Here is a 25,890-nt window from a genome sequence, read left to right as displayed (position 1 = left end):
AAGATTGAAGGGTGACTCATTGAATTAACGAACTTTCATCTACGCATTGTGCAAGGGATGTTTACAACTTACAAGGATTGCATCCTTTATTATACATGATAGATGTGTACTAATCAGAAACTGAACTGATTCAAAGGGTTATTGTTTACAATTAAGATCAAGGCCGATATTGCACCCTGGCATGGGTGGGAGCTACACTCTACTTTGATAGAAGCTTATGAGTACAAGTAGCTCATAATCTTTCTTTTGTCATCTCATTAAAGGGATATGATCTTGGCTCTGTAATTTCTCTATTGATTAGGGTGAAGTTGGTTTTCTAATTGGTTCCTGAGTCTTCAAGATTTCTTTCAAGCAAGTAGTTGCTCTGAGGCGCCTGATGTCACTCCAAGAATTAGGGGCGGAACCAAATGGTGGGCTATCTAGGCTGCAGCCTAGACAAGAATTTGGCCCAAAAACCTCTAAGTATATGTATATTTCCTTTCAGCCCATACCCAAAGGAGATAAATAAAAAAAAAAAAAAAAAAAACCTATCTGGAGACTGGAGCTACTCGACTTGAACCCACAACCCCCCAAACCCTTTGTGATAAACCACACTCCCCAAATTTCTGAAATTTCAAACCGCAGGCCATCTTCACATATCATCATCATCCTCCTCACCTCTCTCTCTCTTTCTCTCTCTCACCATTTTCAATTTCTGTTTTTTTTCAATTAATTTTGAAATTCCATCAGAACCAACAACCGTGGAATTTCAATCTGGGAGAGTGGAGGTGCCGAGGTGGTGGGTTTCCGTTTTTGATTCTTTGGGTTTTTGTGGGGGGTGTAATGCGATGAACGCCCAAAAGTTCCAAATCTTCGACTTTGTTCCTGCCTAGCTAGAGTGGAGGGGCAATTAGAGTTGCTTTTGTTTGTTTAATTGTTTCATTGTTAGATTCTGGGCAGTGGTGGATTTTGATTACAGGACTTGACCTTTTGTGTTCTGGGTCTTCGTTGTTCTTGCTGCTTTATACATTCCCATATCTGGATTTCAACTTTCAAGGTTAGCACAACTTTTGGAATTATCCTGTTTAGGTTCATATCTTTCATGATATATTGCATTGGCTTGAAGCTGTGAGTATATACCCATGCACTTCTATACATTCAATTTTGTACAGAAAGCTGTGAGCTGTTGTCATTGTACCAAAAAAAATCTATAGAGAAATTAGTCTAATTTAACTGATTGTCTAATTAGCCTAGACAGGTTTTGGATTCTGGATCCGCCACTGCCAAGAATAGTATTTTCTGATCAAAAGAGGCATGCTATGTTCTGAGTATTTACTGTGCCCTTGATTTTGGAGTTAATTACCCGTCCTTGTTCTGAAGAAGAGGCACCAGTTCCATCATTTGGTTATGGCGTTTTACTTTTCACATTTGCTCCAACCATATGCTTGTAGCCAAAGCCTGTGGTTGATCGAGGGGGGATGTTAGGAGCATATTAGAGTATTTTGGTAATTTTGGTCGTAGAAAAGCTGATGTATAAGCCCATGTAAAATTGTAATTTGTAACCAGCTCAGTAACAATGCAGTCCTCTCATTTTTCACGATTTCTCTCTCTCCCATAGTCCCTTTCTCTCATCTTCTTCTTCCTTCGTCTCTGATTCATAGGTCAGCTTTCACTTCTTTACTTCCTCATCATTCTCAGTTTCACTGCTGCTATATAAACACAAAATTGTGTTATTAGATACTAATGAGTATTTTGAGGTATTGGCAAGTTTTTCCTCGGGTATCAACGAATTTTAAGAGCCAGTGGAAAAAGGATCAGGAGAAGCTACAGTCTAACTTAAGTGATAAGATGATAAATCTGTGTTATGGTTGTAGAAGTCATGCTCGCCGATTTGAATAGTAGATCATACAAAAAGATACTATAGGAGTTGGGAGTTGGAACTTTCTCTGAAAATTTCCAAGTCGTTTTCCAAGTGAAAAGAGAGAGAAAATATGGTACTGGTGACTCAGCTAATAGTTATAGAACACTGATATAATCTGCTGAATTAGACCAAGAGATCTTACCATATCTGCAGTTCAAATATTGCGATAGACCCGCTTCTGTGACTCCCAATACAAGATTCATGGTCTGGTAAAATTTAAACAGCAACTAAATATGAGTCTTGTCAGATGTTTGAAACAATCCCATGAGTAGATGGCTCTCCTCAACTACGTACTTTATAATGGCATGACCAATTGTTATGGTTTCAGTTACTTCTGAAGTTGAAACCATGCTTAGATCAACCCCAACGTCTTTGTTAATATCTTTTATGAGCATAGAGAGTAGAGAGTCAGCCAAACAGCGGTAGGTTATTCATTTTCACCCAAAATAGGTCTTGACATCTACTTGCATATTTATCCATCATTATGAATTTGAACCCAGTTTGGTAGATCCATTGAATACTAAAACTATAAGGAAATATGTATGTGCGACTAACATACCATGTTTCATAGCATTCTTCACTTGCTTGATGTGATCCAAACTAACCGTTCGATGCAAGAACCGCTTGGCAGTAAGCTCAACCCCAGGTGGACCTTTAATAGGAGTCTTGGTGTCTTTCAAAACCAGAATTGTGGCAACAAACAGCCCAAGATCAACAAGAGTGTTTCCTATCAATGTTACTGCTAACCAAATAGCCATCAACAACCACCAGAATACGCTCGAATCACTTGAAGAACCACCCTCATGTTTCCTCTTGGTTGGAACACTAGGCAATGCATCCGGGTCCAATGTTTTTCTGGTACAAGCTAGTAGACATGACATGAGGGATGCGCCATCCCCCATCAAGTGGTGAATCCGAATCACTGCAACGGCTTCTGCATCAGAGGTTTTGTCGACATTGAGGATATGGACTTCCCATAGTGGCTTGGAAAGGCCAAGAGGGCTTGTAGTAAGGCGCGAAATGTAGTCTCTAACAAACTGGTCTGCATCCTCCATATCTGAATCCATGTTTGGAACAATAACATGGTCCTCCATATTTATTGAAAGTTGTATATCCATATCTTTTTACCACATAATTTTTTATCCTTCACCGATTAAAAAAAATTATAAGTCCCCCAAATTATAGATTGTACTTCAGAGTTCAGATTCCAATCTAAAAAAGTGATCTTCTGTACCTTAAAACCTACAGTCTACAGATTATACCTACAGATGTCTGATCAAGTCAAATCATTGAAATGGCATCAACTAAGATCCATGCACAGAAAGCAAATCCAGGAAAAAGAAAAAGAAACGCATTTAACCAAGCAAGAGAAAAGCAACTATTGTAGACCATTATGCTAGAGAAGCAAGGATGATCAGGTAAGTTTTGCTTCAAGCCGGCTTTAACAACTTCCAGATTGATTCTTGTCTTGCTGCCTATTGTTAAAACAATGTAACAGCTGAATTTCGGTGAATGAAACAAACTGCTGTCGAGCTTAGAATTAGGCTTTGGATCTTCATTAGAGAATAAGTATTCATCATGACATTCTCCAATTTTGTGTTTTGGATTACATGTAGGTCTCTTGTATTTTCCATCTTTTCTTCTCTTTACATCCATGGCTTCAACCATGAGACGTTTAAAATGTGGGGTTCTGGGGAACTGATAAAAATTGGAAGTTAGTAGCAGTAGTACCACCTTGCTTTCCTTGTTGGGAAAATATTAGGTTCTACCTAAGATTCTACTGAAATAATGGAAATCCAAAGCTTCATATACATTTTCACTAGAACCAAAGAGTTGTTGGCCTAGCGGTCAGGCCCTTGGTTTGCTCCCAAGTGGTCTGGGGTTCGACCCTCTCCAAAGGTACCCATGCCACCTAGCAATTGCTAGAGTTTCCAGTTCCCCAAATGTTTGGGGGGGGGGGGCTAGGGATTAGTCGGGTCAAAGACTCAGATACCCTAGTCTAAATATATATATATACACACACACACACACATATATTTTGACAAATCACCACCTTCTTCACACAACGATTCTGAATGGCATTGCCTAATAGGCTAATAGAAACCCGGTTCCATCTCTTTTTTTTTTTTTTTTTTGGTACATAAAAGTTCAGGTAAGAGGGAGGCTTCCCTACACTAGCAGGGTCAGGGCAAACCTACGACCTTAACCCAACAGGACTTACGAAACTGGCCAGTGTCCCAGCCCAGCCCATTGGTATGGAATTATGCAAGATATTTTCTAGATTGCCCACCAAATTAGAGATTGCTGGTAGCGGGGATCGAACTTGTGTGAGTTTACATCTCAAGTCCGCCCTTGCCAACTGAACCAACTCTGATTGGCTAATAAAATTGGGACTGTTTTTTTCCCTACACTCTCCTATTGCTTTGCTAATTGCTTTTTTGGCCTCCGACGGTGTTTAGATTCGGTTTCTATCATTTCCCGGAAAAAGACACTTTTTCTCACCGCTATGATCACCTCACGGTTCCATCTCATTCTTTTACGTAACATATATGCTATCCACGTTCACCTACTAACAAGATTCTATAAATTAAGCTAAACAGCTATATTTCCCAAACTATATATTGTACATTTGTACTTCTTGAAATGTTAATGTCAAAGGCATAAACAAAGAACATGTATAGAGCAATGTACTAAAGGCACATTTGATCACAAAAGAAACTGAAATAGAAGTATTTTATGTTTACCATTTTGCTAGAGAAGTGAGGATGCTTATACAAGGTTTCCTTCAAGCCGGCGCTGATTACTTCAGGATTGATCCTGATGCTGCACCCCATTCTTATGACAATATAGCAGATGAACTTTGGTGAGTGAAACAGACGCGCTGCCGGGCTTAGACTTGGTTGCTGATCTTCCATCTCTGCCTCAAAGTTCAGTAGCAAGCTGCTTGTGTTCTCCATCTGGGTGTTTTCTTGTTTTTATATACATGGCTTTGGTCAGGTGATGGTTTCATATGTGGGGATACTGGGGAAAGTAGAAGGTTGGGAAATTTAGAGCTTGGGTCGATCAGAGACTGTTAGGTTTGAAATAGGTGAAGGTGGTGATTCAACTAAAAATTCTATAGTCCGGACTCCGGAGTTAGCTAGATTAGTAGTGGGACTAGCTTGGTTTCCTTATTGGGAAACTTCTATGAAGACCGGAATAACAGAATCTGAGGGGAACCCTTCCATTTTCTGATAGAAACTCTGTCTTTGCCTGATCGAACCAGACACAGTCTTTCTAACCAAGACATCGACTTTCAGACGTGATAGTGATGAGTTATGAAACTTAGCCCAAGAAAGAGGACCCTTAGTTGCAATAAAACTGTAGATAATTTGTTAATTATAATTGAATCAGTAGGCTACCATTGATTGGGGGTGTAGCTCATATGGTAGAGCGCTCGCTTCGCATGCGAGAGGCACGGGGTTCGATTCCCCGCACCTCCATTCATTTTGCTGGTTTTTTTTTGCTTAAATTATTTTATCTTGCTCCACCATCCCTTCTGCCTTGGTTGTAAATTCTAACGAAAGATCGAGTACGATCGACTTTGGTTAGGCAGATCTAGCATGTTTGATCTACCTAGCTAGTTCTTTGAATTGGATCAACTTTAGTAGGTATCTGTAAAAGTACTAGTGAGCATATCGCTGGCGAGTGCAATAATAGCAGTAAAAAGTTGGCTTAGACACAAGTATCTTCCAATATTGAGGTTGTGCGTTTTCTACGAAATCTAGCTCTATATAAGAACACCCAGTTCTTGCTTGTATGATTAATTCTTGAGATGATCAAATGTCATGCCACTCTTAATTATTCTTCGATCTCCTTCTTTTCCTTCGTTCAAGAACAGATCGTGAGTAGAATACATGGCATCGTCGAGTACTTGGTAAGATTTCTTGCTCTCTCTTTCTAAGTCTTCTTGTCAATTTCTTTTGTTGGGCTTGCATGTTGATGCAAGGATGTAAGGATATATATTTCTAGCGAGACATGAAGAAAGGGATGCTGCAGAGTGCAGAGAGAGGAGGGCAAACTGCTCTGCATAATGCAAAATGCGCTCTAACGCTCATAAAATGGGCCAGGTCACCATGAAAAATGGGCTATGAAATAAGGCCCATATATATATGTTTGAAAGCAAGAGCGGAAGTGGGTAACACCTATGTCCTTAATAGAATTACAAATGAGTGCGATTGTTTTCACTTATTCACTTTAGTAGAGTCACTCTTAACTCTATAAACATGTCATAACGTCTTGAATTAGAAAGGTCGTGAATGTAGGTATTGTAGGGCACAAATTGGGTGATCACTTCGATCATGTTTCTGATGTACCTTTTATTTTAATTTTATTTTTTAACATAATTTTAAGATATTAGTACTGTACAATAGCTGATTTACAAATAAAAAAACTAAAGGAAGAAATTACACATTAATGCATCATCCAGTGGTTAGTTTGTAGGGTTTGTATAGCTATAGCTTGGATGTCACACTTTGAATGTGGTCCAAACTCCAAATTAAGTGCATGAACCTACCACTATTACTATGTATGAACGTCGCCTCTTCCCATCAATCTGTATATCTCCTTTTTCTATTTCATTGGTAATGGTTTAGCCAAACGACGATGATTTAGAGAGTGACAATCGTAACATAGTTAGTTCATACATATGTGCTTGTTTTGTACCCATATGTACGTACATATCGGATCACTTTCGATCAATCATCAACTTAGTGTAATAGTGGACAGTTTGTCAAACTAAGTCACACCACTGCATTTTTTTCACAAAACGTCAAGTAGTTTGATGCTACGTCTCACCAAAATCCATGGTATAATATAATTAGGGTTTCTAGCTAGCTTGATTTCATTAATACTTTTATGATACATTTATCTATCAATATATTGTTCTTTAGTATTGATAGACTAATTCCCATTAAAGTAAGTCTCTGATTAATTATTTGACAGTAATAATAAGTGATTTATTAATTTATTTAATTAAGAGAAACTCCATCATGACAATGAATCTATCTAAAGAAGTACGGTTAATATGTCTGGATGCATGTTGGATTAAACTTGCTGAGAATCTTCATTTTATGGTATTTTGTTTTGGTTGGAGAGCTATTAGACATATAGAGATTACCCATGATCTTTGATTAGATACATGGGAAAAGCAAATGTTGGGTGGAAGTGATTTTCATCACTTTTCTCTTATGGGAGAGTTTATACGTGTCACGGATCTAACTAATTGATTAAAGTATACGTGGAACTGTGATTATAGTTTGAAACCGTGAATATATATTTATCGATGGTGATGTTAATTGGTTTGCAGTTTATGGGAAAGTGAGATTTTTCATGAAAAGGCGTCTAGGTTCGTATTTGAGTATGAGATCTTGAACGGAAAAAAAATAAAAAAGTTGGACCAATATTTTAGACTCATTTTGCCTTCGGATAAACAATTTGATGGGGAACAAAAGCTGAAAAAGATCGTTATTCTTTCATTAAAACAAGGAAACTAGCAAATTAACGTCATGGATGTCATTTTACCAATTAACATTGCTTTTATAAAGAAAACAATACCGATCCAGGTTATTGAATATGATAATGACCTCTATCTTTTCATTTAATCGATGATGTATACTAGTACTGATCGATGGTGATTACAACTGGTGGTGATCGAGTACTGTACTACTGTAGTGACCTCTGAGCTAGCTAGCATCCATTTCATATATATATGAATAGTTATATATAGTACTTTTACAGTTTGGTTGGTTCAGATTGTTATATAAACTCTAATTAAAATTGACTCTGGTCATGAGTTAGAGCATTTTTAGCAATGTTAGCCATTTTATAGTCAAATTTTAGCTAAAATAGCTAAAATGTCATTTTGGCTAGTCACTTTAGAAATACATCTGCATTAGTGCTATCTATTTTAGCTAGTTTTGAATTTATATAATTTTTTAAATAAGATTAAATAGTTTAAATATATTTTTAAATTACATAAAATAACTTAAAAGGAATTGTTTAAATTATAGAGAGTCTCATCTCGCTCTCTATAGCAGCGGGATAGCTAAAAGTTATAATGGAGATCCACTTAGGAGTCTGGTGCAGCTGCTAAAATAGATAAAAAGTTAAACATCCTCTTCAAAATAGCTAAGGAGTCAAAATAGAGAGTTTGCTAAAAATGCTTTTAGTAAATGATATATATATGTGTGAGTATTTGCGCGCAGCTAGCAGATCAAAAATCATTATAATCAAGTCAATCATTAGCGAGCACAATATGATTGGAACCCTGAAATTTATTGAATACTAGAATTGTTTGTGTTTTCTTCGCGTAGATTTTCCAGAACATGCATGCTCATTATTTGATTGCGATACAGATGCTGATAGATATACAACTGGTAATGTTGCGTTGTTTTCGTTAGAGAAGCATGTTGATTGTGGACAACTCCAAAAACCAAGGCCATGCACCCATGTCTTGCCACAAATGCATCGATCATGAATCTTAAGCTTGATGTCTCCCTTTAACCTCTCTGCTGGTTTGAATACTTCTTATTCTAACATCGTTGATTCGTAGTGTATATATGTATAATCAAACACTTCTATTTGAAAAAAAAAAAACCAAAAGGTTGAAAAATATATATAAAATGGTAAACTCGTTTATTTTTTGTATTGATTGAAAGGCTTTTTATTTTTGTGATGCTCAAATTAAAGCGCAAATTATTTTTCATTAAATAAGAACAAAAAAAGATGACGTAGTACTTAAACCGCGTTGAAAAGAAAGTACTTAAGATTGGACTAATACAGTCGATTGAGTATAACTGGTTTGAAGTACTTAAGGTTTCGATTTAGTTTTTAGGGTATGGAGATAACATGGAATCTAGCCGTCTACAGTAGCGAATTTTTGCATAATCTGGAAAAGGGTATCAGTGTATCATTATAATGGTTGCTTATAAAAGCAGAATATTATCTTATTGTGTGGAAATGTGTATTATGGAGATTTGCTGCAAACAATTTAACAATCATGTGATTAGCAAGAGGGCGTTTGGCCTTATGTTCCCCACCATCTTGGAACTAGGCACTGAGGCACATGCATGTTTATCAATTCTGCAATCAATTTTCTGTTAGCTAGTTAGCTATTTAGCTTTTCGATCAATCAATTCCTATGTATGAGATCGACCATTCTCATTTGCATTATTAATTTAAATAGTCAACTCCTCATTTTTTTTTTTCCTCTAATACGGCAACCAAATGTTTTTCGATAACTTTAGTCGGTAGAAATTTACTTTTGTCACTGATTTTACCGCGGGCTTTGTGGACTAACATAGATCGTTGTTTGTATTAGTTTACAGATAATCCTACATTTGTCATTTTTATAGTTAATTTATATTTATAGTCATTTCGAAACATATATATGTAACATGATAAAATACATGAGTTCTTATCAAATTATCACTTCAGTCGTTTTGATCTTTATCGTCCTATGGTATATAGTACTTATATAAAAAGTAAATTATTTTATGGGTTAAATATTGTTTACTTCCTCAACCTTCAGGGAAAAAACAATTCAGTCACTCCCTTTTTAATTTCACACGTTTACTTCCTAATCTCTCAATTTTTGACCAATAGGTCCATCCGTTAACTTTCAGTCCAAAAACTCTGTTAAATTGGTGACGTGACAATCCTTCCGCGTCAAAAAGTCTATTATACCCTCGCCTTTTTTATATATTTTTTTTTTATATCTTCTTCTTCTTCCTTCTTTCAGCTCTCTCTACTCCAGATATCTCCCTCCATCTCCTCCGCAACCTTCCCCTTCTCCTTCAAGTCTGAGACTTGTCCAATCTCAACAACATGTCATCCTCGTCAATTCGTGCCCTCACCCTAGTCTCTCTTGCTCCTCTCCGCACTTTTCCAAGCTCATGACACAGTCTACATCGTCGGTGCCAGCAACGGCGGGGCAGTCTGACGAAGCCTGTTCCCCTCCGACACTCCCCTCGCCGCCACTACCTCCAACACTTCATGTACCCCCTTTTTCTTACTTCTCTCTCTTTCTACCAAAACCCATATATAACTCTAGTAACCCATCCCCACAGCTCTCTCCAATCTCCATCTCTGACCTCCCTCATTCGGCCGAGGATCCGACCCCTCGACTCCATTTCAGCCAACACCGCTGCCGTCAAATCGATTTCATCAATTTCAGATTCTGGAGCTCCCAATTTTCAATTTCGATTTCATCGCTCCCCTCATTCTCTTCCTACTCATTTCCCCATCCAGTTCTATACTCTGTTTCTGCAATTCACTACTAAGCAACCCATCATCACTCAAACAAAATTAGCCTCACTGCCTCAAGCTCATAACAAGTTCTACAGAGAGAAAAAAAAAAAAAAAAAAGAGCAACATTCATCTTCCTCTCTCTCTCTCTCTCTTTTCTCCGACTAGTCAATTCACCGAGACCAATTCATAGCTCAAAAACGACAACCAACACTGCCTTCACAATTCACCCGCCATGCTTAAGCTTCGAAACCTTAGATTAACAGTGGAGGGAGAAGAGGTCGGAGTACTTGGACTGGCGGAGTTGGGCGGCGAGGACGGAGTTGATGGTGTAGATGGTGCGGCGGTAGTTGGAGTAGATGGAGTGGCGGGTGTAGAGGGCGGCTTCTTCATTGCGGCAGATGAAGAGCTTACAAGTCTTTTGTGCCATAAGAGGTTGAGGAAGACGATGAAGAGCACAACTCCGCAACCATCGAACTCACTGAGGTGGGATCAAACCAAAAAAAAAAATTGGGAATTTGTTTATGGAGAGAGAGAAGAGAGAAAAAAGACATTTTTACCATTGATTTAACGTCAAATCTTAACGGATGCACCTATTGGTCCAAAATTGAGAGATGAGGGAGTAAACGTGTGAAATTAAAAAGGGAGGGACTGAATTGTTTTTTTTCCTGAAAGTTCAGGGAATAAACAGTATTTAACCCTTCTTTTATTTAGGTAATTATAATTAAAAGAAGAAGCTTGCTAGCTCGATTCTTATATATACAAGCTAGCTAATTGAGTAGTCGGTAGTGGATTTTCATATTCCTTTCCACTTTTATATGTGTTTGGCTCCAAAATCAGTCTGGCGTGCAAACAATATCTTTTGAGTGCGCGGGCGTGCCAGCACCGTGCGGTGCAGTCGTCGGGGCGTCCATTGACCTGACTTCTGAATCAAACGATGTGGACGAGGAGAGCACCAACCTCGTCACCAGGTTCTTTTCTCTGCCTTTTGGAAAAGGACTTCTTGCCTTATGGATAAGGGCTTGTGGTGTGATCTCTTGCGTCACCGAGTTGATACTTAATGTTGTAGACTAATCTGAGCAATCACTAGGAAGTAAGAGAAAGCACGGGTTTTGCTAAAGCGTGACTTTAGCTTCGCTGGGTTGCGAGGGCGTTACTCTTGCTTCGCTGGTTTCAACTAGGTTGAAGGTAGATTGCTCCGGATAGACTTTGATAATCTAAGAGATTAGTTGATTGAGAGTTGTGTGTTTTTTTGTGTCCTTGAACCCCGGTATTTATATCTAGGGTTTCGACTGTTCCTTGCTATGGCCTATGGAAGGATTATTGACTGAAGATTCCTAATTGGTCTCTACTACTTGATTTTCGGAATGGGAGAAGCTGTAACCCAAAACCAAGTAGACTTAATTTTGGGCCGCAGGTATCGGCCCGCTAGGCTGAACCCCCTTCAAAGATCTTGCCTAAAATTCTTTTGGGCTCAAACAATATGCATTCCCTTTCTTTTCAAAACCATATTATTCTAAATCAAGAAAGATCCCTTTCTCAAGAGAATGATCTTTTGGTTAAAGTATAGAGTGAAAAATCTCTTTCGAGTCGATTGCACAATATGTCTCTAGCTGCAAGAACAAGCTAGCCTAGCCTTGTCATTCCTTTACTGAGTTTGTGTCGACAGCAAGTTTGATCGTAATAGTAACCTTAAACCACAAAAAGAAGAAAAGGTAGTTGAATCACTGTTTTGAGTGTTTCCGGATGGAGAAAGCTCGATCAATTACTACCATAAGCAGCTAAACCCTCTTAGTAGTAGTTACTTAATTCAGGAGAGTAGTGATTGAAGCAAAGAATGCAAAATTGCATCACCCTGACTTTAGTTTGAGTGGGTTGGTTGTGGATGGTGTCGTTTTATTGGTACTCTGTCGTTTCTCTAATTTTTCTCTCATCTTATCATTACATGAAGAGTTTTGATTTAATTAACAGCAACATGTAATTTTATTACTAATTTGCAACAAATTCAAAGTTAAACGTAAAACCATCATTCTCCTCTCGATCATATTCTTACTGCTATGACTACTGTTCCCTCTTACACATAAAATTAGTCAAATCCATGACTCATTCACGACTTTACGCACTCCATGTCAATATTTAATTTTTCATTCTTGAATATTCATATTTATAAATAATTTTGTCGGTGAATTCTCAATGGGTGGCCATCTTTTTCTGTTTGACAAACTATGTGACTTGTAGCGATATTAGCCATTAACAATGTTCTGTTTTGGACAAAAGCAGTTAACAATGTTTAGCCTTGATCATTCCTCATCAGAATCTATTGAAATTTATATTCAATCTAATGGTCAATGATTGGCTACTAATTTAGATTATTAAACCAATGGATTACTAATTGTTTAGTACATATACAGTACTGCTCAGGACATTTAATTAATCTCGCCATGTTATCGAGATCAAATTGGTCTATTTGTATTCTACTTTATAATCTAGACCATGTCCAAAAATCGAATACATCTTCGCTCAAGATAAAAAATTAATCTCTTTCTACTAATTATCCGATAGTTTAATCATTCACATCCAAAGCACCCGTGGGTATATCACATCTGATTCTCAAAGGGTGGACACTATTCTTAAGAATTAATCAAGATCGAATATCACTTTTTTTTTTTTTGCAAGAACTTTTTTGTTTTTTCGGCTTTTCACCGGGAAGGGTTTTTCCTTCATCACCGGGTAATCGATCACCTTTCGTGCCCCTTTATCCCTTTGTCTATAAATTGTATCTATGCATCCTTTTTTCACAAGCTCTCCACGTTAAGGATTCTTTTTGTGGATTAGATTATAGAGCACTTTCATTTTTGTTGTGCTCAAAATGTAGTGCTTATACTTTATATAAGTTTTGGGGTTAACGTGTAATTCTTTTCCCCAAATTCTTGACCTATTTAATCCATTAATATTCCCTTTGAAAAGTTCTAAACGTGCGACTAATTCGAATCAGAACATCAATTCTTGGCATCAAATTGCTTTCAGCAAAGAGCAAGTAGAAAAGTTCTACATTATATATATATGGAGTTGACAACGTACACATAGTCCATTCTCGTACAATCAATTGTTCATATATAATTATGTTTTCATAGTTACGTGAAGGGTCACTTATACAAAAGATATATATATATATATAGTCTTTCTTGGCTAAGGAGTAAGGACGTCCTTACCTAAGCTTAGGTACGGATTCTCAGTTTTTGGCCACTTTTCGATCACATATTCACATCTTAACCGTTCAGTTTTTAGGTCTTAATGTATAGATCATCTCTACAAAATTTTAGCGCATTCAAAACTGCAATTTACAACAATGAACACGAACGGTTCCGGTTCGACACATTCGGTTCGTTCGTGTAAATTGCAGTTTTGGATGCCTTAACGATCATCAATTTGGCTGAAAATTTGCAGAAGTGATCTATACATTAGGACCTAAAAACTGAACGGTTAAGATGTAAATATGTGATCGAAAAGTGGCCAAAAACTGAAAATCTGTTCCATAAGCTTATGTAAGGATATCCTTACTTGAGAAAAATCCTATATATATATACATATACATATACGTGGTGTATAATTTTTGGGTATCATTCTAATTTCATCAAATATCTCCTAAAAGTTTTCATCATAATTCATTAGTTTCAACATTATTGCATGCATTTATGATTGGAAAAAAATATATGATGCACTTGGGTTGGGGACAAAGCACACGTTAACCACCAAGTATATCTTGACCTAATACTTTCATGTGATTGAAGACAGGTTGAGGAATTCAAGCCGAGATAGACAAGGTTTTCTCATTGTTGTAATTATCATTATCTAAAGTTCTATAATCAAAAACAAAAAGTCATAAACTCAAAAGGTACGTGACAGGATCACGGATCAATCCTATATATTCAATTATTCATATTATAAACATCATGAAAAAGAGAAAATATTTTAAATATCATGACATGAGTAGAAATCGATCACATCTATCTATTTCAATGCATCTATAGGACCGATGATCCTTTTTTTTGTTAGGGAATCTCCTACCTCTTACATCTACCCCTATCACTAAAAGCCTTAATTTGATTTAGAAATTATTGTGTCTGGCTATGATGTTTGATCAAATATGATAAAACGTCAATATGTCTAGTTTTTTTTTTTTTTTTTTGAAATGGGGTTTGGAACCCAGTCAATATGTCTAGTTTTAAGGTTTAGTGGTTTACCATTAAAACCAGTACTCTTAACTTTGCCAATTTATGCATCAAAAGATTTAATTTGATTTAGGAATATGTCTAGTTATCATGTTTGGTCCAATATGTTACAGAATTGATGTAAGATTATTAGGATTTATCATCAAGAATTGGTGTTTTTAACTTCGCCAATTCACGCGTCAAAACTCATATTTTTTGCCTACGTCTTTGGATGGTGTCTACGAGTTTAATAAGGCCTCGGTTTTAGTTCTTGTGCTCGCTGTTATCTTTTTATACTAATTGTTACGTGGGGTCACTATTGATATTGAACCTTGCATTACTTGTGTGTGTATGGTTATAATTTAATTATATTCCTGTTACACATTGTACAACATCAAATGTATATGAGTTAATTAACAGGTAAACTCACTTTCACTACCAGGCCTACTACTTTGTTCATATTAATAAATACATGCTACAAAATGTGGGGACCTTGACCAAACTTTGCTTGCTGCCATTGTTAATGAGCTAGACTCGCTAGTCGTCTCAATTTTATGGGGACAAATGTTGCCACAATAAACAAGTAGTTTAGCCTTATGAATAAAGTGAAACTCAATTTTTTGGACTAAATTCAGTTTAGTCTCTCGAACTTTAGGGATACAATCACTTTGGTCTCAGACTTTTTTTTTTAATCACGATGATCCCTGCACTTCCAAATTGCATCAACCTGGTCCAAAATTTGACTTTGACTCGAAATGTGACTTCAGATGTTGAGTTGGACCCGACATGAGGGCCCATTTTCCAGACTCTAACCCTCAGTTTGGACGAAAAGTCCAAACTACCCCTACTTCTTCATAATTTTTTTTTCTTTTTCTTTCTTCCTCTTCCAGTTTTCTATTCCCTTTCTTCCTCAACTATGATTCCAGACCTCAGAAACTTACACCGATAAAACTCCCCGATTCCATCAATTCCAGGCCACATCCTTTTCATTTTCTTCCGGCTCTCTTCCTACTCCGAGCACGGAAGAAACAATAGATGGCTTGAGACAAAAGAGAGGCGATTAAAATTGCAATCTCGGTGGGGTTGAACAATGAGGAGGATGAAACACTTGTGGATCTCTAAGGAGGTGGTCCGTCGAGCGATGCTGGCCAGCCATGGCAGCATATTTCAACCCCGACGACGCTGACAATGCTCAAGTCTGGAGTTTCGATGGAGGCGGTGGCGCGGCTTAGATCGGAGGTTTGGAGGAATTTGTCGATGCAGATCGATGCTAGTAAGAGGCTGGGATGCTAGTTTGTCAGCAGATCAGGGTTGGTTTTGAAGGCCACGACGGGGCAGTTTTCCCGAACCAAGACGACGATATGGTGGTGCACCGGAGAAAAGACCGCCCTATCTGAGAAGGCGGAGGAGAAGAAGGAGAAGACGGCGTCCATGTGAAGCTTGATTCTTGTGGGCATTCATAGGATGATCTGATTGGGTTTCAGAAAAGATCTGAGCTTTGTGGAGAAGCACAGGTTTCGATCCAATCTGTTTTTGATGAACATGATTCTAAATTTGTATGCATTATGTTGGGAAATTAGGGATGCACGGTTGATGTTTGATAAAATGTCGCAGGGGGATGTTGTCATGTGGAACATAGTGATGACTCTGTTGATGAATAGAGGTGATATAGAGGAAGGTTATGATTTGATTTCGGGGATGCCGGATAGAAGTGTGAGGTCATGGACGCTGATGACTTCGGGGTTTGGTTAGTGTGGTAAGCCTAAGGAGGCGGTTCGTGTGTTTTTGGAGATGGAGGAGGCTGGTGTGAGGGCAAATGAGGTGACTGTAGTGGCGGTTCTTGCGGCTTGTGCTGATTTGGATTGAAGAGGAAGAAGACGATGGGAGAATGAGATTATGTAAGTGCAAGGACGACGGCGCTGGAATCGACGTCGTTGTCCAGGCTGTCGTCGACGGCGTTGAGATCGTGCAGAGAGTTGCCGATGAAGGAATTGGGCGGCTGAAGAGCTGCACCGGAACCCTATTCCCCATTTCAAATTAGCCCCTACTTCTTCTCTCTTCTAGGGATGAAGATGGTGGTATCGACGTTGGAGTTCGGATGCGGTGGAGGAGGGCGTGCGTTGGATCGATTTGGCTTTTAGGCTTGGGATGTCTGAGAGAGAGGTAAAGTTAGAAGAGAGAAAAAAATACAGAGAAAAAAAGAAAGAAAATTAGAAATTAGAATAAATTTTGGTAAAAAAAAAATTAGATTAAATTGGAGATGTCCATTTTGCCCTTCGTGGGAGTTTAAAATCTGAAAAGTGGGACCCCATGTCGGTTCCACCTCAGCGTATGACGTCACATTTCGAGTCAAAGTCAAATTTTGGACAAGGCTGATGCAATCTGAAAGTGCAGGGACCATCGTGATTAAAAAAAAAGCCAGGGACTAAAGTGATTTTAGCCCTAAAGTTCAAGGGACTAAACTGAATTTAGTCCCAATTTTTTTCATAGAAAGGCTAATCCATTTGGTTGGATTAATTGATTAAAACCATTAAGCTTGATTAAATAGAATCACCAGGTAAAATGACAAAGAGAATGTGAGCAGCACTTTGACACTTAGCTTAAGAGCTAAGAGAATCAAACTCATGCATGCACCGGTGGTACTCAACTTTAACTAATATTCTGATGTCACCCTTATTTTGCTTTATAGAATAGAACATGATCTCCCTCAAAGTTTTAAGTGTTAAAAAATGAGTATAACTAACTATGATTTTGCAAATAATGGTTAAAAATATATTATCTCATAAATTTTCAAGTCTCATGAAAAACAAAAATGAATAATATATAGATTTTGAAAGTGTCATAAATTTAGGTGTCACCACATTATTCGTTTACGTTACATTAGAGTGGATGATGATGTTCAAACATAGGTGTATTTTAGTGAGTGAGTGTAGGAAACTACTCATAGTCCAATTTCAAGTTACGTCCTATTATTTAGCAACGTTACAAGGATCCAGAGTGTTCGTAACAGTGTCTTTAAAAACAAATAAATAGATTAAGAAAACACTCAATACAGTTATACAACCAAACTGGAGACCGTAAACGTTTTCTTCTTAACCTTGTCCGGAGGAAAGTTCCATCCATACATACATTTCCTCTCTGTTTAACCTTCGAAGTAGTTTCCAAAAATCAGAAAGGAAAAAAGAAAGAAAGTGAGATGAGAAAAACCATTTAGTTAAGGAACCAAGAAATACAAATAGAAAAGCTGTATAGGATCTCTGTGGTCTACGACTCAGTGGGACTGTGGGATCGAGCTCAGCAGCTGAGAGGAAGTAGTAGCCAGCTAATATTGCTCAAGACACAGACCTCACAACAACCTGTTTTATTCTCTCACTACGGTACCGTCCCCACTCCACTCTCTCTTTTCTCTCTCACCACCACCATCACCACCACCATCACCATCACCATACGTACTCCCACCGTATATATATATTTACACTCTCTCCGTCATCTTCTTCTTCATCCACAATTATTAATACGCAGCATATATATAAATACACAGCACCCCACTCTATCTTCAAAGCTCAAACCCCACCTTTCCTTCAATTCCCCTCTCTATTCTCAGCTACCTGGCTGGCTGCAAGTAAAGCTCTCACCTAAAGCCTACTTCTAACTCTCCGGAACTTCCAATGGGATACGGCCGTCTCCAACCCTCCGACCCCGGAGGCTCCTCCCGCTCCATGGGCGACCAATCCCCGCCGCAACAACCACCGTCTCGTAAAAGCAAGAAAAAGCTCATCATACTCTCCATTTTCTCCATCACTCTCATCGCCGCCGCCGCCGTCTCGGCCGTCCTCCTCATCGCCGTCCGATCCAAGCCGGCGGCGAAGCAGTCCCTCCTCCACCGCCAGCCGACGCAAGCCATCTCTGACGCCTGCTCCAAGACTCGCTTCCCTTCTCTCTGCGTCAACTCCCTCCTCGACTTCCCGGGATCTCTGAACGCGTCGGAGGCCGACCTCGTCCACATTTCCTTCAACATGACGCTGCAGCACCTCAGCAAAGCCCTCTACCTCTCCTCGGGGCTATCGTATCTCCAGATGGACCCGCACGCCAAGTCCGCCTACCAGGACTGCCTCGAGCTCCTGGACGACTCTGTGGACGCGCTCACGCGCGCCCTGACTACCGTCGCGCCTGGACTCGGCGGTAGCCCCGGGTCTAGCCAGGACGTGCTGACCTGGCTGAGCTCGGCGCTGACAAATCAGGACACGTGCGGGGAGGGCCTCGCCGACGTGAGCGGCGCGGTGAAACAGGAGCTGGGCCAGAAGCTGAAGGACTTGTCGGAGCTGGTGAGTAACTGCCTGGCGATATTTACAGCGACTAGTAGTAACGACTTCTCGGGAGTGCCGATTCAGAACAGGAGATTGCTGATGGAGAGTGATATAATGGGAGGAGATAATGCCGATGTGTCGCGGGATTTCCCGAGATGGTTGGGTAAGAAGGAGAGGATGTTGCTGGCTTTGCCGGTGGCACAGATACAGGCCGATATAATCGTCTCCAAGGACGGAAATGGGACCTACAAGACGATCGCCGAGGCGATCAAAAAGGCGCCGGAGTATAGTAAACGCCGGACAGTTATTTACGTCAGGGCAGGAAGGTAAATCCACTCGACTAATAAAATTGGGACTGTTTTTTTCCCTACACTACTTTCCTATTGCTTTTTTTGGCCTCCGACGGTGTTTAGATTCGGTTTCTATCCACTTTTTCTCACCGCTATGATCACCTCACGTGAGTAGAAATTTTCCGATACGGTTAATTTTGCAAACTTTCCGCTATGATCACCACTTTTTCATGAACTTTTTTCAACATTTTTAATTTTGCAAAAAAAAAAAAAAAAGGTTTTGAAGTTAAAGTATGGGTGGTTGTCGGTGGATCATAGTGGGGAGGACCGTGAGCATTGACGTCGTTTTCTACCGGTTGCGTACGGTCATGTAAAGTACGTAACACATGTGCATGTGGTCAATATACTTATCTTACTGGCATGCATATCATGGACTTGACCCCCGTTTTAGACCCGTTTTACTTTTCACTAAAAAATGACTTAATCCTTTTGAGGTCTAAAGAATAATTTGGATCGATTTTTCAGGTACGAAGAAGATAATCTGAAGGTAGGAAGGAAGAAAACGAACTTGATGTTCATCGGCGACGGCAAGGGTATAACCGTAATCACCGGTGGTAAAAGCGTTTCCGAAAAGCTAACCACATTCCGCACCGCATCCTTTGGTAAATTCTTCCTCCATCTCAAAATTTCAACCCCTTTAATAAGTGGGAGTTTCTTTACCTTGTGATTTTTGAGTCGTAAACAATATGTTTCGGGAAATTTCAATACTCTAAAATACGGTCTATGATGTTATAATGACTGAGCTATCTGTGTTCTTCTTGTGGTGGGTCATTTTGCGCATTATCATTGCACGTGGCATGTTAGTTTATCATGCAACTGGGTGATGTGTGTGCAACCTCACTATTTTTCTCTTTTCTTATGTTCTCTGAATTGACGTAATTACCCTTCCCAAAATTACCAAGTGGTGGAATGTTCTCTTATTCTTCACCTAAACTCTTAATCTTTTCCAATTTGTCATAATGTTTAATTAATCTCTCCTGCCAAACTTGATTTGGATATTGGATAGCAACATATGGTACTAATAATTTATAAATTATTGAAAGTGGGAGACTGTGATGGCGAATGGGTATATTAGTCAATTATTAATGTTTTTAGGTGATGGTGATGTTTATATTTTATTGGTACGTGTATGGTCCTATATGCATGACGGTGATAAAAGCTGTGATTAATGGATTCTTTTGGGTTGGTGGTCCACAGCGGCTACCGGAGCAGGCTTCATTGCACGGGACATAACGTTTGAGAACTATGCCGGCCCGCAGAAGCACCAAGCCGTCGCCCTCCGCGTTGGGGCAGATCATGCCGTGGTCTACCGGTGCAACATTATCGGATACCAAGACACGTTTTATGTGCACTCGAACAGACAGTTCGTTCGGGAATGTGACATTTATGGTACTGTGGACTTCATATTTGGCAATGCAGCCGTGGTGTTTCAAAATTGTAGTATCTACGCCCGCAAGCCAATGCCCTCTCAGAAAAACACCATCACGGCTCAAAACAGGAAAGACCCGAATCAAAACACGGGGATGTCTATCCACGCTTGCCGGATCCTTGCCGCGTCAGATCTTGGCCCCGTAAAGGGTAGCTTTCCGACGTATTTGGGTCGCCCTTGGAAAATGTACTCTAGGGTTGTGTACATGTTATCATACATTGGGGATCATGTAGCTCCCCGAGGCTGGCTCGAGTGGAATGCCAATTTTGCCCTAGATACTCTCTACTACGGTGAATACATGAACTATGGGCCAGGCGGGGCTGTAGGTCAACGTGTAAAATGGCCAGGGTATCGGGTCATTACGTCCACCGTTGAGGCCAACAAGTTCACCGTTGCACAGTTTATATATGGCTCATCATGGTTACCCTCCACCGGAGTGGCATTCTTGGGTGGCCTTTCGGTCTAAAGTCTAAAAACTAGTATACTTAATCCGTCTCATATCCGTAATTAGGTGAAAGTTATATTTCATTGATAAAGTGTAAGAATATAATTTTTCTATTTTGTTCTATTTTTTTTTTGACAATATATAAGAATAAGTCGCATTGTTTTCCTTTCTTGTTCATTTTAACTCAATGATGTTAAATGCTATACAAATTAAGAATTTACCTTTCTCCTCTAAAGTCTAAACTAATAATGCAGTGTAGTCAACTTCAAAGTTTGGCACTGTCACTTGGATCTTGTGGTCGCCTCCGCTTTGTAGTTGTGCCCTTAAATTTGAAATGTTTGGCGTCGGTGGCCCGTGATGGTTGGAAGAAGTAGCTCCAGCATTAAACTGTATACAAGTAGAACAGTGACTCTTAATAGGAGAAAAAATGGTGTACATTTTACATATTGACAACATGGATCCTTCATTTCACTACCATCAACAAAAATGATGTATAACGCTCTCAAGTCGTGAGAGAAATAGTGTATGCACAGGTTAGGTTAAGTGTAGGTTTTTTTTTTAGACGTTTTAGACTCCGGCAACTTAAAACATGGCAAACCATTGTCCCAGTAGTTAGAGGTGTATCTAGCTACAATGGAGCAATGGAGGTGTAACTTGCCCCGGATGAGCTATCGCGGCCTATGCCACACAAACTGGAATGTAATTTAGAAATTCACCTTCAGTTCCTTGCTCAAAAAATGAAGGACTGAGAATCAGGTCATGTTATAATCAACTCCTTCTGATGAGGTTATGATTTTTTTGCTCGTGAGCTATGACATGTTGGAAAATTATAATTCCAATATTGTAAAGGTTATGGGTTCGATTCTCACTAGCATATGTAAGGATGGGGTGGGCTAAGGGTTAAAAAAAAAAAAAAAAAAAAAAAAACAACAACAACAACAACTCCTTCTGATGAGGAAACCCACCTGTCGGAGAATACAAATCGTTGCACATAAAAGTTGGCAAAACTTTGTGAATTATATGATCAAACTTTTTGTTTTTGTCATTATGTTTTAGGGTCAAACCAAGTGCCTTGTTTGTTTGGTCTTTAGGCCCCTCCGATAAATGAAAGTTTCGGGAAAGATGAACCCCATCGAAGACCAAAGAGCATGGCCAGCTGTGGAATATCAATTCATAATGTCATGGTGTAGTCCACTCATGTTGATGTGATTTTGTAACATGCATCCATTTTTGTGCCTCCAAACACCAAATGCTCACATGGCTCATCCCAAAAGGATGTTCCATATCCAATTTGATCTTTTCCTGGTTCATTGAGTTTGGTTGCCAAGCATTGAATTAGATCTGCCACCCCCAACTCAAACCAGAATAGCATTTCTTTGGATTTGTCCTTGAAATGAAGTTTTAGGTTAGAGTCGTCGTATACTCGCATCCAAAAACAAAAATCGACTTTGGAAGGTACTACCGGAGCTTAGTCAGGCAACATGGAAGGCCAAACACATGCTCAGTCACAATCAGGTAGGTAATGTAGCACATCTCAGATTCAGACTTCGTTTTCCATCCGAAAAAAAATTCACTCCCAAGTCCCATCTCATTTACTGCTTTTGAAATCGTTTTCACCTGTTGCCAAAAGAGAAGCACTAAATCTGAAATTTCAAAGATCAAAACCAGAAACCACGATTGGGAAGCTTGAGAGAGCATTAGCATAAATTAAAGAAGAGAATCAGGGACAAGTGTACAATCAAAGTATGTATTATGTATTACTGTCTGATTATTATTCCTCGATTCCAAGTACTACTACACAGAATGAACGGGGATGTATGAAAGCTTAAAAAAGGGAAAACAAAATTAAAAGAGGAATTATTAAGGTGGTAGATACAAGATTCATCATCAGACAACAGAAATAAGAAACCTGCAAGCCATTAGAGATGGATAAAGAGCATATGGACAAAGGCATTATGCCTTGTATTCAGAATGTAGTCTTTTTAGTAAAGCTCATCAAGGTGTTGATCCATGATTGATGACACAGATTCGAGAAATGAATCTTCACTTGTTCCTGGGAGTTGAGCTTCTTTTGCTTCTTGAATGATATGTTCAATAACAGATTTTCTCTTCAAAGTCTCCCTACACATGATGCTTCCGATGGCAAAGGGAGTGAGTCCTCTCTTTGCACCTTTCTTTAGAAGCAAGGTGGCAATGCGGAGAGTGCGGGCACATTCAGGTGGTAGGTTCCATCCATGAAACTTCAAAAGTTCAATATCTTGTTCGGCATCTAATGATTTGATGTAGTTAAGAGTGTCAGAGGAATAAGGTTGCTGAGCTTGAGGCCAGTAAAGCCAATCAAATGTGCAATCTTCAAACTGCATTTACATATTGAGGTACAAGAGAGGTCATTCCTTAGCCCCAAAGTTTCAAATCTTTAAAATTCAAATGGTAAAAAAGAGGTCATGTGTACTGTAAAGTGTAATGAATGAAACAAATTTCAAACTCTAGTAAAGCATCAATAGGAGAAGAAGACTTACATTCTCAGGCAAACAATACCCATGATCAATGGGAATAAGCACAATCTCACTGTCTTCACTCTCTCTACTAATCAGTATGTTTCCAGCATGCCTGTCTGCATTTGCCAACCTCATGTCCAGCACAGAAATTTTATGTACCTCCTGCACTGGAAAAGCGCGAGGACCAATATCTTCACAACTTCCATTGTTTTTCATGTACATCTGAAGCGATCCGATCTTCATGTTCTTAGCAGCAGAATCATAACCTTCTGGATGATTAAATCTTTTGTGCAAGCACTTGACCATAACTGTGGGTGGCACCCCGGCAAAGCCATTCTCCTCATTATAAAATGTACGAGGCCCAGTCCTTGGATGATCCAAAATGTATGCTGCAACTTCCCTCAATGCCCCTTCTCCAACCCTTGTACCCTTCTTCAAACCTTCACCATCCACTGACAAGGGCAATCCCCGAGGGTTATTCATTGCCATCGGTTCCTCATCTATTGGCTTAAAAACAGAAACATACTTCAGACCAGAAGAGTCTTGCATGAAATAAGCTCCACCAGATCCCTCTGAAGAGCGAACTGGCTCACAGCCTCTCTCTAGCCCGTCCAAAGTAGAGTAAATCAGCTTTTTAATCCCTAATGAAAATTCAATCTTAGGATTTACAATTAGAGGTTCCAAAACGAGTTCTCTTCCAATTGCTTTCCTCTCTAAAACTTGACATCCCACAACTTCTCTGGCTAAAGCAGGCTTCTTCTCATTCAAATTTAATGCCTCAATTGACACTACAAAATCCTTTTCTATAGGTTTAGCTCTAACCTTAGCAGATTTCCGGACCAGCAAATGAATAACAGCATCGTTACTTCTGCATATTTCATTAATGAGTCTCTGATCTTCAAGCTCTTGACCATCACATACAAGTTCCTGATCTTTGAGATCAACAGACCCTTTCTTAGCAATCTGCTGCTTCACATAACCAACATTTCTACTCCTCTCAACATGCAACTCAAACTCCTTGCCACACACAGTCCTAACAGTAATAGCCTGGAGATCCGAAAGCCTAAGTACCAAGTGCAATAGGTTCCCATCAGTTACCCCATAGTCCCTTACCCGAGAATTGTTCCTAGCCAATTCCCTACCTTCAAAAACCAGCTTCTGTTTCTTCACAAAAAACCCTTTCGAGGCCTGGATTCTCAGTTTTACCGAGGCAATGGAATCTGACTCAGTCACACACATTGGAATCACAGACCCACCAACACTGAGGTATATCATAATGGAGTTACCCGATGACAGCCCATATCCACCGGCGAAATTGCAAGGGAAGTTCAAAGATTCTTCATATACGGGACTAAGAGCTACACTGGCAATAGACATTGTATTGGTCCTCTAAATTTAACACCCTTGTAACTCAAATCCTGTCACAACTGTGAACTCTCAATCCCAAACCTACTCACAGATTTAAACTCATATTCCCTCCAACTAATCAATGGGGCTAAACTAAAGCGCCAAGCCCCCACACCAATAAAAGCCGATGCTATATAACAATCTTCTTTCTCTTCTTCTTCTTCAAACTATATGTTCCTGTCAGCATTAAACGAAATAACCTCCCCCGCTAGCTCGACCCTACAAATTCAAAAAATTTCCAATCAGATCGTTTCATCCCTGGATTGTTATATCTATATCCCAGAAATCCATCCCCTTTTTTTTTTCTTTCATTGTCTTATATATACTTTACCAAGAATAAATAAATAAACAAAATTATATCTATATATCTAACACATGCATCTAAGATCATCAGGTCATATATATATCCTTCAGAAACCAGAGTACCAACAAAGAACCGGAGTAAACCGATAACAGTAATTTTGAAAGAAAATTTTTATCCAAACAAATTAATCAGAGCCATTAATTCTGGAAATGATACAAGAACATGCATGAAGAAACAAGAACATGCATGGTTACCGGCCTCAAGAAGCCGAAAATGTGAGCAGAGAAATTCAGACGACGCTGCGATCAAACAAGGTACCATAAATCTCATTCGTCATATTCCGATGGCTTTGTGTTCATACAAATTTTCAGGATGTTTTTTTTGTTGTTTAATTTTTGGAAACTGAGAGAGAATGTTGGAGAGAAACAGAGGAGTGAAAAGGAGAGCAGTGAGAGAATGTGAGGGAGTAGTAGTGTGAAGGGCCTAATAATTGTTCGTTCATGTGAGGGAGTAGTAGTGTGAAGGGTATTTATAGGGTTGGGACACGATTACGTGTGACGGAATTTTGGGATTAGACGTGGGACGGAATTTTCGGGGGTGGTTGAATTTGTAACGGACGTTACGATTTGGGTGGGGATTTAGGAAATATTTTTTATTTTTAATTAATTAGTAACTTGAAGTTGGAAAAAATGATAAAATGATTAGTGGTGTGTTTGAAAGGTGAAGCTCACAATCCAAATCTTCTAGTCATCT

At 39.1% G+C, this 25,890-nt stretch overlaps 3 protein-coding genes and 1 non-coding gene across 4 annotated transcripts; 2 read left to right on the top strand and 2 right to left on the bottom strand.

The window, feature by feature from the left end:
• Nucleotides 1-1,908: 1,908 nt before the first annotated feature.
• Nucleotides 1,909-5,195, bottom strand: LOC133718607 (wax ester synthase/diacylglycerol acyltransferase 11-like). The gene is made up of 2 exons (XM_062145475.1): nucleotides 4,645-5,195; nucleotides 1,909-3,044 (listed from the first exon to the last, which is right to left on the bottom strand). Exon 2 carries the CDS (start codon nucleotides 3,016-3,018, stop codon nucleotides 2,383-2,385), a length of 636 nt encoding a protein of 211 aa, XP_062001459.1. The 5' UTR covers nucleotides 3,019-3,044; nucleotides 4,645-5,195; the 3' UTR covers nucleotides 1,909-2,382.
• A 114-nt stretch (nucleotides 5,196-5,309) lies between these two features.
• TRNAA-CGC (transfer RNA alanine (anticodon CGC)) lies at nucleotides 5,310-5,382 on the top strand. The gene has a single exon. It is a non-coding gene; the product is annotated as a tRNA-Ala (tRNA).
• Nucleotides 5,383-17,898: 12,516 nt separating this feature from the next.
• On the top strand, nucleotides 17,899-21,094 carry LOC133718606 (probable pectinesterase/pectinesterase inhibitor 34). Its single transcript, XM_062145474.1, has 3 exons — nucleotides 17,899-19,030; nucleotides 19,520-19,656; nucleotides 20,252-21,094. Exons 1-3 carry the CDS (start codon nucleotides 18,066-18,068, stop codon nucleotides 20,947-20,949), a joined length of 1,800 nt encoding a protein of 599 aa, XP_062001458.1. The 5' UTR covers nucleotides 17,899-18,065; the 3' UTR covers nucleotides 20,950-21,094.
• A 1,565-nt stretch (nucleotides 21,095-22,659) lies between these two features.
• On the bottom strand, nucleotides 22,660-25,624 carry LOC133718641 (phosphatidylinositol 4-kinase gamma 3). Its single transcript, XM_062145510.1, has 3 exons — nucleotides 25,392-25,624; nucleotides 23,448-25,052; nucleotides 22,660-23,285 (listed from the first exon to the last, which is right to left on the bottom strand). The coding sequence occupies exons 2-3, from the start codon at nucleotides 24,801-24,803 to the stop codon at nucleotides 22,911-22,913; spliced, it is 1,731 nt and encodes a 576-aa protein (XP_062001494.1). The 5' UTR covers nucleotides 24,804-25,052; nucleotides 25,392-25,624; the 3' UTR covers nucleotides 22,660-22,910.
• Nucleotides 25,625-25,890: the final 266 nt, after the last annotated feature.

The sequence above is a fragment of the Rosa rugosa genome, chromosome 6 (genome assembly GCF_958449725.1).
Source record: "Rosa rugosa chromosome 6, drRosRugo1.1, whole genome shotgun sequence".
Lineage (NCBI taxonomy): Eukaryota > Viridiplantae > Streptophyta > Magnoliopsida > Rosales > Rosaceae > Rosa > Rosa rugosa.
The sequence above is the reverse complement of the archived record's forward strand: the minus strand, read 5'-3'. Positions and strand labels throughout refer to the sequence as shown.